The sequence below is a fragment of the Sus scrofa genome, chromosome 6, assembly GCF_054392235.1.
Source record: "Sus scrofa isolate SSC_HxYL_T2T_F1_AM1 chromosome 6, Sscrofa_HxYL_maternal_Yorkshire_Landrace_v2.0, whole genome shotgun sequence".
NCBI lineage: Eukaryota > Metazoa > Chordata > Mammalia > Artiodactyla > Suidae > Sus > Sus scrofa.
The window spans coordinates 101,609,543-101,630,031 of NC_139388.1; the positions used below are offsets into that span (position 1 = coordinate 101,609,543).

The window sequence follows — 20,489 nt, forward strand, 5'->3', positions numbered from 1 at the left end:
GCAGCTACAGCTCTGATTCAACCCCTAGCCTGGAACATCCATATGCCACAGGAGCGGCCCAAGAAATGGCAAAAAGACAAAAAAAAATATATTAACAAATTGAATCCAGCAATACATTAAGAGGATCATACACCATCATAAAGTGGGGTTTATCCCAGGAATGAAAGGATTTTTCAATATCCCCAAACCAAGCGGTGTGATACACCATATTAACAAACTGAAAAATAAAAACCATGTGATCATCTAAATAGATGTAGAAAAAGTTCCTGGTAAAATTCAATATCTATTTATGATAAAAACTCTCTAGAAAGTAGACATACAGGGAACCTACCTCAACATAATAAAGGCTATATATGACAAACCCATAGCTAACAATATTCTCCATGGTGAAAAGCTAAAAGCATTTCTACTAAGATTAGGAACAAGACAAGGATCTCCACTCTCACTTTTTATTCAACATAGTTTTGGAAGTCCTAGCCCCGGTTATCAGAGGAGAAAAAGAAATAAAAGGAAGCCAAATTGAAAAAGAAGTAAAACTGTCACCGTTTGCAGATGACATGATATTGTACATAAAAAATCCTAAAGATGCTAAGAGAAAACTATTAGAGCTAATCAATGAATTCAGTAAAACTACAGGGTACAAAATACACAGAAATCTCCTGCATTCCTATACACTAACAATGAAAGACCAGAAAGTAAAATTAGGGAAACAATCCCATTTACCATCACATTAAAATGAATAAAAATGCTTAGGAATAAACCTACCTAAAGAGGTAAAATAGCTGTATTCCTAAAACTATAAGACTGATGAAAGAAATCAAAGATGACACAAACAGATGGAAAGCTATACCATGCTCTTTCATCAATATTGTTAAAATGAGCATACTGCCCAAGGCAATCTACAGAATCAATGCAATTCCTATTCAATTACCAATGGGATTATTCACGGAACTAGAAGAAAAAAAATTTTTAATTGGTGCATAAACACAAAAGGCTCCAAATAGCCCAAGCAATCCTGAAAAAGAAAAATGGAACTAGAGAAATCAGGCTCCTTGACTTCAGACTATACTGCAAAGCTACAGTGATCAAAACAGTATGGTACTGGCACACAAACAGAAGTATAGATCAAGGAAACAGAATAAAAAGCTCAGAGATAAACCCACATACCTACGGTTAACTAATCTATGACAAAGGAGGCAAGAATATACAATCAGAAGAAAAGACAGTTGCTTCAATAAGTAGTTCTAGGAAAACTGGAAAGCTACATGTAAAAGTGAAATCAACATTCTCTAACACCATACACAAAAATAAACTTAAAATGGATTAAAGATCTAAATGTAAGGCCAGATACTATAAAACTCCTAGAGGAAAACATAGGCAGAACATTCTTTGACAAATTCCTGCGAGAAGCAATATCTTTTTAGATCCACCTCCTAAAGCAATGAAAATAAAAACAAACAAATGGGACCTAATTAAACTTAAAAACTTGTGCACAGCAAAGGAAATCATTGGGAAAAAAACCAAAAAGACAATCCACAGAATGAGAAAAAATCTTTGCAACCGAAGCGACCAACAAGAGCCTAATCTCTAAAATATACAAACATCTCCTGCAGGTTTTTTGTTTGTTTGTTTTGTTTGTTTATTTCCTCATCTACAGCATGTGGAAGTTCCTGGACTAGGGATCAAACCTATGCCACAGAAGCAACCTGAGCCATCCAGTATCAGATCCTTAACCCATTGCACCACAAGGGAACAACTCATGCAGCTTTATATACATATAAAATCCAATCAAAAAATGATCAGAAGATTTAAACAGATTTCTTGGTGTTCCCTTTGTGGCTCAGCAGGTTAAGGACTGGACAGTCACCATGAGGAGCAGGTTTGATCCCTGGCCTCACTCGGTGGGTTAAGGATCCAGCATTGCCACAAGCTGCTGTGTAGGTCACAGATGTGGGGCTTGGATCCAGTGTTGCTATGGCTGTGGTGTAGGCTTCAGCTCCAGCTTTGATTCGACCCATAGCCAGGGAACTTCCTTATGCCACAGGTGTGGCCCTAAAAAAGAAAAAAAACAAGAAAAAATAGACATTTCTCCGAAGAAGACAAGCAGATGGTCAACAGACACATGAAAAGATACTCAACATAGCTAATTGTTAGAGAAATGCAAATTGAAACTATGCAGTATCACCTCATACCAGTTAGAATGGCCATTATCAAAAAGTCTATAAATAATAAATGCTGGAGAGGGTATGGAAAAAAGGGAACCTTCTTACCCTGTTGGTGGGAATGTAAATTAGTACAACCACTAGGGAAAACTGTATGGAGATTCTTCAGGAAACTAAATATAGAATTACCATATGATCGAGCAGTCCTACTCCTGGGGATCTATGTGGAAAAAACCTTAATTTGAAGAGATAATGTACCCCAGTGTTCATACCAGCAAGACATGGAAACAACCTGAACGTCCATCAACAGAAGAATGGATAAAGAAGATATGGTGCATATACACAATGGAATACTACTCAGCCATAAAAAAGAACAAAACAATGCAATTTGCAGGAGTTCCCATTGTGGCTCAGTGGTTAACAAACCCGACTAAGATCCATGAGGGCTTGGGTTCAATCCCTGGCCTTACTCAGTGGATTAAGGATCTGACGTTTCAGTGAGCTCAGACACAGCTCAGATCTGGCGTTGCTGTGTGGCTGTGGAATAGGCTGACAGCCATAGTTCCGATTCGACCCCTAGCCTGGGAACCTCCATATGCCACAGGTATGGCCCTAAAAAGACAAACGACAAAAAAAAAATGCCATTTGCTGAGGTTTGGATGGACCTAGAGATTATCATACTAAGTGAAGTCAGACAGAGAAAGACAAATACCATATTATATCACTTATATGTGGAATCTAATAAAATACCATACAAAATAACTTATTTATGAAACAGAAATCAACTCATAGATTTCAAAATCAAACTTAAGATTACCAAAGGGGAAACTGTGGGGTAGAGGGATAAACTAAGAGGATGGGAATAACAGATAGACACTAATATATATAAAATAAATAACAAGGACCTAATATATAGCATAGGGAAATCTAAATATTCTGTAATAACCTATGTGGGACAAAAGAATGGATATATATATACATGTATATCTGATTCATTCTGCTATATATCTGAAACTAATACAACATTGTTAGTCAATAAGTTTTTTTTTCAAAAAAAGAATTCTTGCGTCTCAAGCTTAGCATCAATATTTTGTATTATGAAAATATTACCTCTCGATTCCTCTTCATAGCTCCTGGACAAATAGTTGAAAATTAGCAGTCACATCACAGTGAATATAATGACCAAAATGCACACTTGTAGTATTCCTTGAAAGAGTCCTCCTATTCCAGATGCAGTCAGAAAAAAAAAAAGTTTTGAAGTGGGTCTTCCTTACGTACATTCTGTAACCAAGGAGCCTTTTGAATTACTCTACTTATTTGGGTTTCAGCTTTTCTGGGGTTATTAAAATATACATAGAAGGAGTTCTAGGCTATTACACACATTTCCTTTTTTGCTAAAACAAAATGTTAAAGCTATTTTATTGTCTAGTATTATTCTGGCTCAAGAACCTTATGTCTTCTGCTGGGGGGCTATGTCATGAGTTGTCTCATTTGCCATCACTATTCCTAAAGAGAAACTTTTCATAGTTATAAGAGGAGACCTTAAGACAATAAGGTTACTGGCAGCTGCTGGCAGATACTGTTGTGAGAACAGCTGGTGGTATCCTTGACACTGATATAGCTCAGAAAATTCATGCTCTCAGTGATACAGCAATCTGTCTGAAACCATGTCTAAAATGAACACTCAGCTCCATCTGGATGCCTGAACTATAATTACCCTATTTTTACTTTAAAAAATATATTCTTTACTTTAATGGTTAAAGCAGACGTATGATGTATGTTTCTCTGGCCATAAACAGGCTGTTTAGACCAGCCTGAAGTTCAAGTTACATCATGTATAAGGCAGAATGACATCCCCATACGTCAACGATGGAGAAAATTTCCTCCATTATTTTCTTTTCTTTTCTTTTCTTTTTTTTTTTTTTTGACTACACTTGCAGCATGTGGAAGTTCCTGGGCCAGGGATCAAACACATGCCACAGCAGTAACCCAGACCACTGCGATGACAATGCTGGATCCTGAACCCACTGAGTCACAAGAGAACTCACATTTTCCCCTTTTGATTGCAAATCTTTCTATAGAAAGCACTGATGATCAAAATTTTGTCCCTGGAGTTCCCGTCGTGGCGCAGTGGTTAACGAATCCGACTAGGAACCATGAGGTTGCGGGTTCGGTCCCTGCCCTTGCTCAGTGGGTTAACGATCCGGCGTTGCCGTGAGCTGTGGTGTAGGTTGCAGACGCGGCTCAGATCCCGCGTTGCTGTGGCTCTGGCGTAGGCCGGCAGCTACAGCTCCGATTGGACCCCTAGCCTGGGAATCTCCATATGCCGCGGGAGCGGCCCAAGAAATAGCAACAATAACAACAAAAAAGGCAAAAAGACAAAAAAAAAAAAAAAAAATTTTGTCCCTCAATGCCAGGGTGGGTGCTTCCTGCCCTGGTTGTATCATGTCCTTAGGGCTAGGCCTACTTTTATGTGTGCACACGAACTCACACACACACACACACACACACACACACACCTTTGCCTAGTTGCTCATGCTGGGGGGAAATTAATGAAACAGTAAATAAGCTCAGAGGTAGATTAATGGGGAAACATTTTATAGGCTATACATTTTGTCAATTGTCACACAAATATTGTACACATGCTTCTAGCAGTGGACTTAAAATAAGCAGTGATACACGCCATGAGTAGTTACACTCTGTGACACCTTTCCTAGAGACTTTTCTTTCCATTTTAATATGGAGACAAACATTCAGTAAACATTTTTATGAGATCATCAGGGTTTCTATCAGAATACTTTAATTTCTTACCCAGTTCAGCAGTATGATCTGAAAGTTATCAGAAACCTCTACTTGTCAAGAAGTCCTTTCTCCGAATCTTCCTGAAGATGAAGCACTTTTGCAAAAACATCTAGTGAAACATTAACTCGTTGAGAATGACAAAAGACTTAAAAAGGCCCAAAGATCTAATTGCTATGTAATTGACAAAGAAACTTAACCAGGTTGCTGTGACATACATTTTAAGATAATAACTAGAATTGACTGATAACATAACATTAGGACATAATCAAATTTCAGGAACTTCATGTAATTTCTAGGACATTTATATTAATTACATTTATCCATACCATATAACCTAGGAACGTTTATCTCCACTCATGTGCCAATGATTCTCATGTAATATACAAAATAATCCCAATTCATTAAATAATTCTCATTAAGATGCTTTAGATGCCCTCTGAAACATGCCAAAGGTAGCTAGAGAAAGAAACTTAGGAGTCTTACAATCTATAATCAAAAGCAGCTCAATATTCCAGGAAATTTTTTTTTTTTTTTTTTTTTTTTTTTTTTTGTCTGTTTGCCATTTCTTGGGCCACTCCCACGGCATATGGAGGTTCCCAGGCTAGGGGTCCAATCAGAGCTGTAGCTGCCAGCCTACACCAGAGCCACAGCAACGTGGGATCCGAGCCGCATCTGCAACCTACACCACAGCTCACAGCAACGAAGGATCCTTAACCCACTGACCAAGGCCAGGGATCAAACCCGCAACTTCAAGGTTCCTAGTCAGATTTGTTAACCACTGAGCCACGATGGGAACTCCAAAACTTTGTTCTCTTAACAGAGAAAATCAAACTCCAATCTTGTGCCAGCCTACTTTTAATAACAAAACTTATTCACTTAATTAAAATCAATCTAGTTTTGGCCAGTCTTGACCATGAACAAAACTCATTTCTCAAGGGTCCTTTTCCACAAACATCCTATCATTATCCATATTAGTTTGTCCCTGATTTTCTTTCCCATCCAGAAACAACCGGCTCTAGGACAAAATTACTTTTTGCCCCTCAACAAAAGTATCCATTCTTTATACCTTCTTGCACTAACAACATATATCCTTTCTTTACATACTGAAACACTTATTATTTTTGGTAGTTTAATTACATGTATTATTATCTTTAACCTTTAAAAACAGTATTCTCCAGCAATAACCAGGAAGCAAGCCATTGTAAAGTATTTGTTATACCAGCATTTCTTGATTGGCAAACTTGGTGAACACATTCCATAACCTTCTTTTATTTTTTATTTTTGTTGCCATTTCTTGGGCCACTCTTGCGGCATTTGGAGGTTCCCAGGCTAGGGGTCTAATCGGAGCTGTAAGCACCGGCCTACACCACAGCCACAGCAACGTGGGATCCGAGCCACATCTGCAACCTACACCACAGCTCACGGCAACGCCGGATCCTTAACCCACTGAGCAAGGCCAGGGATGGAACCCACAACCTCATGGTTCCTAGTCGGATTCGTTAACCACTGTGCCACGACGGGAACTCCTCCATAACCTTTAAAAACATACATTTTCTGGAGTTCCTACTGTGGTGCAACTGTATTGGCAACGTCTCTGGGGAGCTGGGGCACAGGTTCTATGCCTAGCCCCAACAGTGGCCTGGGGATCTGGTGCTGACACAGCTGCAGCATGGGTCTGATCCCTGGCCCGGAAACTCCACGTACTGTGGGGCAGCAAAAAAAGAAAAACAAAACCAATACCACATACCTTGTCTCACAGCATAATTTCTTTTTTTAGTGAGGTACAAGATGTTTGTCTAATAAACCCAAACTTTTAAACATTTTTTCTCAGAGTTCCTGTTGTGGCTCAGTGGAAACAAATCTGACTAGAAACCATGGAGACACAGGTTTGATTCCTGGTCTCACTCAGTGGGATCTGGTGCTGCTGTGAGCTGTGGTGTAGGTCGCAGATGCGGCTCGGATCCCACGTTGCTGTGGCTCTGGCGTAGGGCTGGCAGCTACAGCTCTGATTTGAACCCTAGCCTGGGAACTTCCATATGCTGCAGGTGCGGCCCTAAAAAAGGACAAAAGACAAAAAAAAAAAAAAAAAAAGATCTAGACATTCAGTGCATCCTCATTATTTACCTTAATTTAGTAAAACTCTAAAGTTTCAAGTTACCAACCTCTGGAGAAACTAAAACACAATTATTCCTAAAGAGTTCTCCTAAAAGATTCTATCCCATTTATCTCTATTTCATTACTAATGAAAATATCATCATACGAAGTTAATGTTTTCTTGCTGACAAATTTTGCAATAGATGTAATATGACTTATTTGGCATCTAGAAAACCTAGGTACAATAAATATTTTATACTTAATGACTCTAAAGACATGTCTATATTAAATAAACCAACAAACTTTAATATCAGATATTAATTTAATACTGAATATTATATTCCCCAGATCATGTGAAAGTTCATTGTATTTGAGAAGTTATATAAGCACTTAATTTCTTTAAAACAATTTAAATAGAGCTCACTCATTAATCCATTTTTATATGAAGACAGAAGCAGAGATCTCAGATTTATTTTAAAACTTAGTGATGAATCAGACATTGTAATATAAAATTCATTAGGTTTACAAATAACATTGGAATAGGTTTCCTTTACAAAGCCTCTTCCCCCTCTTCTTGTTTTCCAGTTTCAGGTTCTACCACTTAACCCCCAGGCTATAGCCTCAGGCAGTGTGAGTTGTGTTTGCATTCCAAGGACATGGTAAGAGTTATAATTTAAGCTTCCTCTCAGGGTCAAAATTTTGAGAAAAAAAAAAAATCTATCAAACTAGTTTTCTCCAACTGAGCAAAAAATAACAAGTTTTGGGATCTTTCTCCAGAGTCTAAAGAATATTTTGGCCACACAGAGTCCAAAAAATCATCTTTCTCTTTATAGGGGCCTAAAAATCTCCCAGTTTTGTAAAATACGCCTCCCCAGGGGACCATAAGATGGAACAGAGCTCTGATTTCACGTTTTTCTCTTCTCTGGCCAAGATCACCAGAGACAGACCAGACCAAGGCAGGTCATTACCTGGTGGCCTCTCAGGGTCATAGTTCCCAAGCACTAGATTGCAAAGTGTTTGTTTTTTTAAAGACTGCACCCATGGCATATGGAAGTTCCCAGGCCAGGGACTGAATCCAAGCTGCAGCTGCAACCTACTCCACAGCTGTGGCAACACTGGATCCTTAATCCACTGTGCTGGGCCGAGAATCAAACCCACACTGCCACAGGGACAACACAGGACCCTTAACCTGCTGTGCCACAGCCAGAGCTCCTGTAAAGTTTCTCATCTGCCGTTGCAGACAGGGGTGCAGATAAGCCTTGGTCTAACAGGGAGTTTTCTAGTTGTCACTCAGGCAGTACTGGTTGGCCAAAAGGCAAAGACAATCAAAGTGGCATTCCACTTAAAAAGAGATGACAAAGTTTGACATCTTTCCCTCCGAAAAGGGAAGTTCCAGTCAATAAACCAGTAGGGAGAGTTCCCTGGTGTGGTCGAAGGGGGATTCCACCACTTACCAGAGATGCCAACCAGACCAAACCAGGACCAGAGTCTTGCTCCTTCACCATGGAATCAGAAATGCCACAGGCCAGCCATGTCAGGTCAGTAGCCAGCACTCGAGGCTGTCCCTGAGGCCAAAGTGCTCAGGCAGCTGCCAGACCAGATCCATGGGTTGCCACAAGCTAGATACCTGCTCCAAATGGGTCACCAAAACTGTTACCCAGTTTTGCTCCCCTGATGCACAGCAAGGCCAATCTGCTGCCCCCAGGTGGTGGTGAAGGAAAATGCAGCCTTTACTACAGGACACCCAGCGTGGGGCCAAGCAAGGAGATCTGGCAGCTCATGACCAAAAGACCCAAACTCCCTGGTGGCTTTCGGACAAGGACTCTTTTCTTTTTTTTTTTTTTCTTTTTTTTTTTTTTTTTTGTCTTTTTGACTTTTCTAGGACCGCTCCTGCGGCATATGGAGGTTCCCAGGCTAGGGGTCTAATCGAACTGTAGCCGCCAGCCTACACCAGAGCCACAGCGACACCAGATCCAAGCCGCGTCTGCAACCTATACCACAGCTCACAGCAATGCCAGATTCTCGACCCACTGAGCAAGGCCAGGGATCGAACCTGCAACCTCATGGTTCCTAGTCAGATTCGTTAACCACTGCGCCACGACGGGAACTCCTCGGACAAGGATTCATAAAGGCCAGGTGAGGGGAGGGTCACAGGGAGCCTGCCCCTTTCACTGGTGTTAACTCGTACTAGTAATTATAAAAGTTTTTTAAAAAACAAAACATACTGTCACCAAAATATTATGTTCCACCAGTGAGGCCAGTATCCCCAGTACCAGCCGCACCAGTAGTCCCTGAAGGGTCTCTGTGGTGCAGCGATGGGCCAGCACCCTGGTGAGAGCACTGTGGCCAGGAGCTGTGAGGCTGCACGGAGGTCTTCATGCCCACTCTCTGCCTGGATCCCATCAGGCAGGTTCCAGCATCCACACTGCACACATGGGAACGTAGGAACAAAACTTAGGGCTCACAGGGTAAGCCTGGGCTCACCACACACTCCATAAACCCACAGCAGGTTCACAAAGCTCTCCCCCAGCCGCCAAAGTCCCCTGACTCTCCTGTGGATACTGAAGCTGTAAGAGGGCCTGTGAAAATCTGTTCTCAGCACACAGACATTCCTGAAGGCGCAGCTGTCTGTTCTTAGTACAAGGACATTCCCTAAGGCCTTGCTGTAAGAGATCTGCCAGGGAAGAAAGGGGAATTCACCGCAGACTCCCAGCACATGGCACCCCCTTCCTCACCACAAGGACGGAAGCGCTGGAGCAAAGTCACTCACTTTTGAGAAGCCAGAAGCCACTGGCACAAATCAGACAGAGACACTTGGTTCTAATGCCAAATGGGCAGAAGTGTCTTCAAAGAGTATTCAGCACTCTAGGTTTCCCTTGAGCATCAGCCCAGTAACTTCTGGTTTATCTGCAGAGGTGACACAGTAACTAGTGCATTCAACTTTGATTTCCACCAGACTTAAGGGACACTGTAACAGAGATATAAAGGAGGAAACAGAGGAAAGACAGAATTCTGGATTTATTTCTATGCTTTTGGCAAAAAAAAAAAAAAAAAAAAAGCCTTAGGCAAGTAATAGGACATTATCAAAATAACTAGTTTCTCCTAATACTAATTTCTCTAAAAAGAGCTAAAATGGTTGGTTCAGTTAAAACATAAAGAAAAATGCATCTCATTTCATGTTCAGAAACTAAAATGATATAGGGATGCTTTATGTTACTTGTTATATATTTAAAAACCCATCTCCAAGATGAAATCTAAGGTCTCATGAAATCTGCCAAACAAATTAAGTGATGTTTGTAGAGCAGGAAACTTGAGTACTGGCAGGTTTGCCGCAGAGCCCAGGGCAGAGGCCCAGGCCCAGCGCTTGTTGGCGGGGCAGCTGCTGGGCCACAGTCAGACCTGGCAGGATCCCAGGGCCGAGGGCCTGGAACCTACAGAATTAATACGCTCCAAGGCCAAGCTCAGGCTCTAATGTTTAAAACCCGCTGCTGCCCTGGCAGATCATTCTTCCCGAGAACTGTCCCTGACCATAGCAAACCTGCAGCTCGACGCCCACAAGTATTTCCATCCAAGTGTTGGAAGGTTACAGCGTGTGGGAAAGCTGTTCCCTTTTTCACTGATACTCTAGTTACTAGAGAAGGGAATATCAAAGGGTTAACTTCTTAAACAAAAAAACCTTTCCACCAAAAAAAAAAAAAAAAGAAAAGGTAACCAGTTGGCCCAAATGTAGCAAATTCGGCCCCTTTCCAGAGTCCCTCTCCTCAAAGTCCCTGGACACACAGGCAGTAAGCACGAATGTCCCCTCTGACACACGCGCAGAGCATGCACATCAAGCCCCGGCCGCTGACTTGCTGCCCAGCCTGTGTCTCGTGTCCTGGGCGCAGGGAAGCGCAAGGCCAGGGGCCGGTGGTACTTCACGCCCTGCTGCAGGCAGGGGCTGCCAGGCCCTCCAGCTCCAAGTTCAGGTGGCCGATCACCCACTCCAAGGCCTCGCGACCCTGCCAAGAGAGCAGCAGTGAGGACCCTCTGGGGAAGAGCCTCCGCTGGCCCAGTGCCCTCATGTTCTGGTCTGTGCTGAGAGCCACTCAGTAGCCAGGCTGTCCCCGAGCACCACACAACAGGAGTGCTGAGGGATACTCATTATGAAACACGCCAGCTGAGAATCGATCCCAAATTAGAAATCCAGGTTAAGTTTCACACAGCCATCGACACACTGCTTCCTCTATTTTGTCAGACAATATTTACCACTGTTCTTACTGTGAATTCCAAATACAGCTGTACAGATAAACACTGAATCCACTTCCAGACCAAACTGAAAGTTCCGAAGCCAATTTTATGCTTAAAAAAAGCCTCTGAAGATAATCATTATTGCTTGCTTTCTTCATGACTGACCCCCTCAAGAAAAAAATTTATTTGTACTGTAATGCACAGGAGAACAAAACCTCCACATACACACATGCTTTCAGTCTACCAAAAAATCAAAGAGCCAAATAACTGACATTCACAAACTGTCCTTGCCCTAAAAATGCAATTTCCTTGCAAAATTATGCAGGGCACCTCTGCATACTCCAGCCATTGTAGAGTATTCACGAGAATCCACCCTTTCTGGCACTTGTGCCTACTCTGAAACTGCAGTTTGCACAGGCTCACAGATAGAACAAACCAAAGGGTATAAGTGGGAGCAGGGAGAGGGAGGGACAAGACGGATGGAGGATTAAGATTTTTGGGGTTTGTTTTTTTTTTTTTTGCTTTTTAGGGCCGCACCTGCGGCATATGGAGGTTCCCAGTCTAGGGGTCTAACCAGAGCTACAACTGCTGGCCACAGCCACAGCCACAGCCACACGGGATCAGACCTGCACCACAGCTCATGGCAATGCCTGATCCTTAATCCACTCAGGGAGGCCAGGGATCAAACCCACAACCTTATGGTTCCTAGTTGGATTCGTTTCTGCTGTGCCACGACGGGAACTCCGGGGATTAAGATTATACAAACTATTATGTGTTAAAATAAATAAGCTAAAAGCACAGGGAATACAGTCAATATTTTATAATAACCATAAATGGAATATAACCTTTAAAAAATTGTGCATCACTACGTTTATACCTGAAACTTATATAATATTGTAAGTCAAGTATTCCTCAATAAAAAATAGATGAATATTTTTTAAAACCAGTTTCCAAAATGAGTTTCCATGTCTCCCTCTAGAACAGAACTCCCTACATGACAAGTTTTAGACCATTACCTCTATGAGGTTATCCAGAGTCACCCCGAGTTTGTGGAACAAGAGGTTCACTGCAGAAAGGGTCACAGGGTAAAAGACGATGCTTCCCATTGGTGACACTATGAAGAGACATCAGGGGAAAGTGGGACGAAGAGAAAAGCTCCCTTCACACTCATCACTACAGATAGGAGTGAAGGCTCTACATCTGGGAAGGAAGGACAGGATGCTACAATGAGCAGGAAAGACTTAGAAATTTAGAAAACCGTTTGCCAAGATAAAAATTAGTGAGAGTTGGAAGGCTGAAGTCCAGGAAATCTCCCAGAAGGTAGAATAAAGAGGAGAAAAACTGTAAGAAAGTTCCAAGAGCAATCCAGAAAGCTTAACATATGACCAAGAGGATCTGCAGAAAAAGAGGAGAGAGAAAATGCTGGGGACGTTACCAAAGGCACCAACACAATGGTTTTCTTTGGATGTCTCAGCTCTGTGTTTACATGGATGTATTTTTTTATGTCTTCCTGTTCTTTACTGAGGTGAAATTCACAAAAATTAACCTTTTTGGGAGCTGCCATCGTGGCGCAGTGTAAATGACTCCAACTAGGAACCATGAGGTTGCGGGTTCGATCCCTGGCCAAACTCAGTGGGTTAAAGCTCCGGCATTACAGTGAGCTGTGGTGTAGGTCGAAGATGCAGCTTGGATCTGGCATTGCTGTGGCTCTGGTGTAGGCCAGCAGCTGCAGCATCGATTAGACCCCTAGCCTGGGAACTTCCATATGTTGTGGGTGTGGCCCTGAAAAGCAAAAAGAAAAAAAAGAAAACCTGTTTTTGGTTTTTTTTTTAGGGCCACACCCACAGCATAAGGATGTTCCCAGGCTAGGGGTCCAATCAGAGCTGTAGCCACAGGCCTACACCAGAGCCACAGAAATGCAGGATCTGAGCTGCATCTGCGACCTACACCACAGGTAACGGCAACGTTGGATCCTTAACCCCCTGAGCGAGGCCAGGGATTGAACCGGTGTCCACATGGATGCTAGTCAGGTTCATTAATTGCTGAGCATGATAGGAACTCCACCTCATAGTTTGATTTGCATTTCTCTCATAATTAGTGATGACAAATTAAGCATTTTTCACATGCCTGTTGGCCATCTGTATGTCTTCTCTGGAGAGATGTCTAGATCTTTTGCCCATTTTTTGATTGAGGTTTTTGATTTTTGAGTGGTATGAGCTGTTTGTATATTTTGGAAATTATTCCCTAATTGGCTGCATCATTTGCAAATATTTTTTTCCCATTCTGTAGGTTGCCTTTTTGTTTTGTTTATGGTTTCCTTTGCTGTCCAAAAACTTTTAAGTTTATTTTGGTCTCTTTTATTTTTTTGTTCTTTTCCTTTTTTTTTTTTTTTTTTTTTTTTTTTTTTTGCTTTTTTAGGGCCGTACCTGTGGCACGTGGAAGTTCCCAGACGAGGGGTTGAATTGAAGCTACAGCTGCTGGCCAGCACCACAGTCACAGCAACACCAGATCCAAGCCATGTCTGTGACTTACACCATAGCTCACTGCAACACTGGATGCCCGACCCACTGAGCAAAGGCCAGGGATCCAAAAGTGCATCCTCATAGATACTAGCCGGATTGGTTTCTGCTATACCACAACAGGAATGCCCTCTTTTTTTCATTTTTTCATTTTTTTTTATTTTTTTATTTTTTGGGCCAGACTCAAGGCATATGGGAAGTTCCCAGGCTAAGGGTCAAATCACAGCTGAAGCTGCCAGCCTACGCCACAGCTCAGGGCAATACCAGATCCTTAACCCACCGAGCAAAGCAAAGGATCAAACCCACATCCTCATGGATACTAGTCAAATTCATAACTCATAGAGCCAAAACAGGAACTCCCTATTTTTGGTTTTATTTCCATGACTCTAGGAGACAGATCCAAAAAGATATTGCTGTGATTTTATGTCAAAGAGCTTTGTGCCTGCTTTCTTCCAGGAGTTTTATAATATTCCATTTTACATTTAGTGTTATAGAATGTTCTCATTTCATTCTTTTACATGCATCTGTCCAAGTTCCCTTTCTTACATGTTGATATCCAGTTGTCTCAGCACCACTTTTTTTGTTTGTTTGTCTTTTTGCCATTTCTTGAGCTGCTTCTGCTGCATATGGAGGTTCCCAGGCTAGGGGTCGAATCGGAGCTGTAGCTACCGGCCTACGCCAGAGCCACAGCAACTTGGGATCTGAGCCGAGTCTGCAACCTACACCACAGCTCACGGCAACGCCGGATCCCCAACCCACTGAGCAAGGCCAGGGATCGAACCCACAATCTCATGGTTCCTAGTTGGATTCGTTAACCACTGAGCCACGACGGGAACTCCTGAGCATCATTTCAATCCATGAGCAAGGGATGTCTTTTCACTAAGTTTTCTTCAATTTCTTTCCACAATGTTTTGTAATTTTTAGTGTACAAGTCCATCTTATTTCTATAGGTTTCACACTTGGTATTCTTTTCAGATCGTGCATGGCTACTGTAAAGAAACACACTGGTTTTTATGTGTTGATCTTGTACCCTGCAATTTCGTGGGGCAGTTTCTATTTTCATTTTTAAAGGTTTTATTCAAGTATAGTTGGTTTACAATGTTGTGATGATTTCTGCTATACGTCAAAGTGATTCAGTTACACATGTACACACATCCATTCTGTTTCAGCTTTTTCCCCCATGTAGATTATCACAGAATATTGGGTAGAGTTCTCTGTGCTATACAACAGGTCCCCATTGTCCAATCATTCCATATACCTTAGTGTGCACATGCCAATGCCAAACCATTGCTGAATTCCTTTATTAGCTTTTTTGTGAATTCTTTGGGATTTTCTGTATATAAGATTGAGTTATCTGTGACTAAAGATAGTTTTACTTCTTCCTGTCCAGTTTGAATGCCCAATATTTTTTTTTCTTGTCTAACTGATCTAGCTAGAACTTCTACTCTAAAAAAATATATACTTTAATTTAAAAATACTTTATTACTAAAAATGTTAATTAGCTGAGCCTTCAGCAAGTTGTAGTAGCATCAAAGATCACTGTAACAAATACAATGAAAAAGTTTGAAATACTGCAAGAATTACCAAAATGCGACACACAGAGATATAAGCAAATGCTGTTAGAAAAATGATGCTGATAGACTTGCTCAAAGCAAAGCCAAGGTGCCACAACCTTCAATTTGTAAAAAATGCAGTATCTTCAAAGTGCAAAGAAATGAAATGCAGGGAGTTCCCGTCGTGGCGCAGTGGTTAACGAATCCGACTAGGAACCATGAGGTCGCGGGTTCGATCCCTGGCCTTGCTCAGTGGGTTAACGATCCGGCGTTGCCGTGAGCTGTGGTGTAGGTTGCAGACTCGGCTCGGATCCCGCGTTGCTGTGGCTCTGGCGTAGGCCGGTGGCTACAGCTCCGATTCAACCCCTAGCGTGGGAACCTCCATATGCCGCGGGAGCGGCCCAAGAAATAGCAACAACAACAACAACAACAACAACAACAACAACAACAACAACAAAAAAGAAATGAAATGCAATAAAATGAGGTATGCCTGTATCTTCTTAAGTCCTTTCATTTCTGTGATGTTTGTAGTAATGCCTCCCACTTTCATTTCTGATTTTTAAGTTTTGAACCTTCTTTTGTGCTTGGTCAGTCTAACCAGATTTGTCACTCTTGTTGATCTTTTCCACAAAACAACTTTTGGTTTTAATAATTCTGTTGTTTTTCTATTCTCTATTTAATCTCCTCTCTAATGTGTATAATTTTTTTTTTCTTTCTGCAAGCCATGGATTTAGTTTGCTCTTCATTTTCTAGTTCCTTAAAGTCAGGTTAATGACTTGACAGCTTTCCACTTTTCTGGCTGTGCCCACAGCATGCCAGGGATCCCAGGAAGCTCCCAGGCGAGGGATCAAATCTGAGCCACAGCCAAGACAATGTCAGATCCTTAACCCACTGAACCACTAGGGAATTCCAGCTTTCTATTTTTTAACGTTTGTAATATGAATTTCCATCTGAGTACTGCCCTCACTGCCTAAGTTTTAACATGTTGTGATTTCATTTTCATTCATTTTATAATTTCGCTTGTAACTTCTTTGACTCACTGGTTGTTAGAAGCATGCTTTTTGATTCCATATTTTTTTAATTTTTCAGTTTTCCTTATGCTATTGATTTCTGCTATCATTTCACTGTGATCACAAAATATACTTTGAAGTCTTCTTGAGTTTACTGACACTTGTGTCTTTTTGGCCTTATATATGTCTATCCTGGGGAATATTTCATGTGCTTTTCAGAAAAAAAAATGTGTTTTCTGCTGTTCCTGGGTGAAGGGTTCTATATATGTCTGTCAGGTCAAGTTGGTTTATAGTGTACCTTAAGTGTTCCATTCATTGCTGATCTTCTGTCTAGATGTTCTATCCATTATTGAATATGGATTACTGAAGTCTCTATTATTGTAGAATTGCCTCTTTCTCTCTTCTGCTGTTTGCTTCACAGAGTTGGGGGTTCCATAGTGTGGTGTGTATACAGTTTTAACTTCTATCTTCTTGATGAGTTAGTTGGCCCTTGTGTAAATATACAATCTTCCCTTGTTGCCTGTAACAATTTTTGACTTAAAGTCTTTTTCTGATATTAGTGTGGCCACCCATTATTGGTTGCTATTCACATGGAATATCTTTTTCCATCCTTTCACATTCAACCTACTTATGTCACTGGCACTAAAGTGAGTCTTGTGTAGGCAGTATATACAGAAAGATCATGTTTTTCATCCATTCTGCCAATCTCTTTTTTATTTATTTATTTATTTTTTTTGCTTTTTAGGGCTGCACCCTCGACATATGGAGGTTCCCAGGCTAGGGGTAGAATCGGAGTTGCAGCTACCAGCCTACACCATAGCCACAGTCATGCGGGATCCGAGCCACATCTGCAACCTACACCACAGCTCACAGCAACGCCAGACCCTTAACCCACTGAGTGAGCCAGGGATTGAACCTGTGTCTTCATGGATGCTAGTCAGATTTGTTTCTGCTGAGCCACAACAGGAACTCATATTCTGCCAATCTCTTTTAATTGGTGATTTTAATCCATTTGCCAATAAGTAGATGCTAAAGAAGCACTAACTCCTTATATTTTGCTATTTTTTTCTATAATTTCCATAACCTTTTCTTCCTGAATTCTTTCTTCACTGTCTTCTGTTATATTTGATTGATTTTTTCTAGTATACTATCTTGATTCCTTCTTTATTTTCTATATATTTTTACCCTATGATTATAATTATCATCTTAAATTCATAAAAATCTAGTTTGAATTGATAACAGTTTAGCTTCAACAGTGTATTAGTCATGGTTCTCCTGAGAAACAAAACCACTAGAATGTGTGTGTGTACACTCACACACACACACACACACATACACAGAGATGTAAGGAATTGGCTGTGCTAATTACAGAAGCTACCAAGTCCAAAATCTGCAGGGTAAGTTAATCAAGATTCATTTGGCACCCCTGGTTGGTTTAGGTATTTGATTAGAATCCTGAGTTCTCCAGAAGTTGATTCTGTCATTTGGAGCCAGTTTACTGTTTCAGCGGGGGAACTGAGTCTTGGAACACCTCCTCTGCCATTTTCTGTGATGTCACTATGTATTATTTTAAGCTTTAATTCTGAAATTATTATAGACTCACAGGAAGCCACAGAGGTAGTACAGGAACACCCCATGTCCCCTCTACCCACCTCCCTCAGTAGCATCTTATGTAATTGTAGCACAGCACCAACACCAGGAACTTACACGCACAGTGCAGCAGAGTGAGCTTTTAAAAGATGTCTTCAAACAAGGCTGAACCAAATGAAATTTCACATCAGGGACAAAGAGAGCCTAAGAGCTTTCAGAGTGCAAAGAAGCTATATACAGAGGATCAGGAATTGGGGTGGAAAACAGTAGAGCAGTGCCTTCCAAATTCTGAGTGAAAGTATTTTTAATCTATAATTATACGTCCAACCAAGCTTTGGGTGTGGAATGAGACAGAAGGGACATTTTCAGATGCCAGGTCTTGGAAGCCACTATGGGGTGTCTTTCCCCATCTTGCTGTAGGAAAAGAGAGAGAGGAAGGCAGGGAGGCCAGGAGACAAGAGCTCCAGGAGGCATGAAGGGCCAAGAGGGATGACAGCCATGCAGCTGCTGGTCAGAGAGAGCGAGACTGGCCTCCAGGAAGGACAGCACCAGGGGAATGGGAAAGGACCGCACTACCTGCAGGGTTTGACCTGTGGAAAGGTTGTCACATGCATTACAAAGAGTGGGTGAAGACCGTGGGAGGACTCAGCCAGAGACTTCTAAAAAATAAAATTAGCCTCACTCAGTGGGTTAAGGATCTGGCATTGCCATGAGCTGCAGTGTAAGCTGAAGGTGCAGCTCGGATTCCACATTGCTGTAGCATAGGCTGGCAGCTGCAGCTCTGATTTGACCCTAGCGTGGGAACTTTCATATGCCCGTGTGCAGCCCTAAAAAAAAAATGGAAAAAATAAAATTAAACAGAGGAAAAGGATAAGACAATTACCTTCGAGGGGGAAAATAACTATTAAGGAAGAAAATGTAATTACAGTATACTTCTTCCCTCAGTAATAAATAATAATGATGTATTTTTAAATTACCAAAATAATAATAATGTGCTTTTAATTATAAGTTATGACAAAGCTATATTGGGGAAATGGGAATGGGAAGATTTAAGAGAAAGAAAATAATCTATTGCAGCAGGAAGTCAAGAGATAATGTCTAAAATTGTTCAATCACAAAGAAATGGAAAGATATCCCATGCTCTTGGATTGGGAGAATTAACATTGTTAATATGGTCATGTTACCCAAAGCAATCTACAGATTTAATGTAATCCCTATCAAATTACCCATGACATTCTTCACAGAACTAAAACAAATAATCCTAAAATTATATGGAAACAGAAAAGACCCAGAATCACCAAAGCAATCATGAAGAAAAAGAACTAGGTTGCCTGATGGGAGGGGGAGGGAGTGGGAGGGATCGGGAGCTTGGGCTTATCAGACACAACTTAGAATAGATTTACAAGGAGATCCTGCTGAATAGCATTGAGAACTTTGTCTAGATACTCATGTTGCAACAGAAGAAAGGGTGGGGGAAAAATGTAATTGTAATGTATACATGTAAGGATAACCTGACCCCCTTGCTGTACAGTGGGAAAATGAAAATAAAAAAAAAGAAAAGAAAAAGAACTAAGCAGGAGACATAACCTTCCCAGACTTCAAACAATACCACAAAGCTATAGTAATTAAAATGGCATGGTACTAGAACAAAACAGACACATATGGATCAATGGAACAGAATAGAGAGCCCAGAAATAAACCCCCACACCCATGGTGAATTAAGCTTCAACAAAGGAGGCAAGAACATGTAATACAGAATAGACAGATTCTTCAGTAAGTGTCAGTGTGAAAGTTGGACAGTCTCATGCAAATTGATGAAGAACACAATCTCACACCATGCACAAAAATAAACTCAAAATGGCTTAAAGGCTTAAACATAAGACATGGCACCAGGAGTTCCCATTGTGGCACAGGGGAAACGAATCCAGCTAAGAACCATGAGGTTTCAGGTTCCATCCCTGGCCTCACTCAGTGGGTTAAGGATCCGACATTGCTGTGAGCTCTGGTGTAGGTCTCAGACATGGTTCAAATCTCACATTGCTGTGGCTGTGGTGTAGGCTGGCAGCTGTAGCTCTGGGAACCTCCATATGCTGCAAGTGTGGTCCTAAAAAGCAAAAAACAAAAAAAACAAAAACAAACAAACAAACAAAAAATGACCCCCATAAAACTCCTAGAAGACACTCTCTGACATAAATTGTACCAATGTTTTCTTAGGTCAGTCTCCCAAGGCAATAGAAATAAAGACAAAAATAAACAAATGGGACCCAACCAAACCTACAAGCTTTTGCACAGTAAAGGAAACCATTAAAAAAATGAAAAGACAACCTACATAATGGGAGAAACTATTTGCAAACAATGTGACTGACAAGGGCTTAATTTACAAATTAATTACGCTGGTACAACACAACAACAAAAATACAAACAACCTAATCGAAAATGGGCAGAAAACCTAAACAGACATTTCTCCAAAGAAGACATGCAGATGGCCAACAGGCACATGAAAAGATGCTCAACACTGTTAATTATGAAAGA

The 20,489-nt window shown here is 41.2% G+C and overlaps 1 protein-coding gene across 14 annotated transcripts in view; it reads right to left on the reverse strand.

The window, feature by feature from the left end:
* PRELID3A (PRELI domain containing 3A) overlaps positions 1 to 20,489 on the reverse strand; it is a 70,502-nt gene that overhangs the window by 6,674 nt on the left and 43,339 nt on the right. For 7 of the 14 annotated variants that reach the window (XM_084964151.1, XM_084964153.1, XM_021096033.2 and 4 more), the window contains one exon: positions 7,362 to 11,056. In XM_084964151.1, the coding sequence (XP_084820277.1) occupies positions 10,713 to 11,056 (344 nt within the window). In that variant the 3' untranslated portion in view covers positions 7,362 to 10,712. Of the gene's footprint in view, positions 1 to 3,272; positions 3,384 to 4,739; positions 5,644 to 7,361; positions 11,057 to 20,489 lie in introns of those variants that run through there. The other 7 variants (XR_014807574.1, XR_014807572.1, XR_014807571.1 and 4 more) reach the window with 3 other exon arrangements.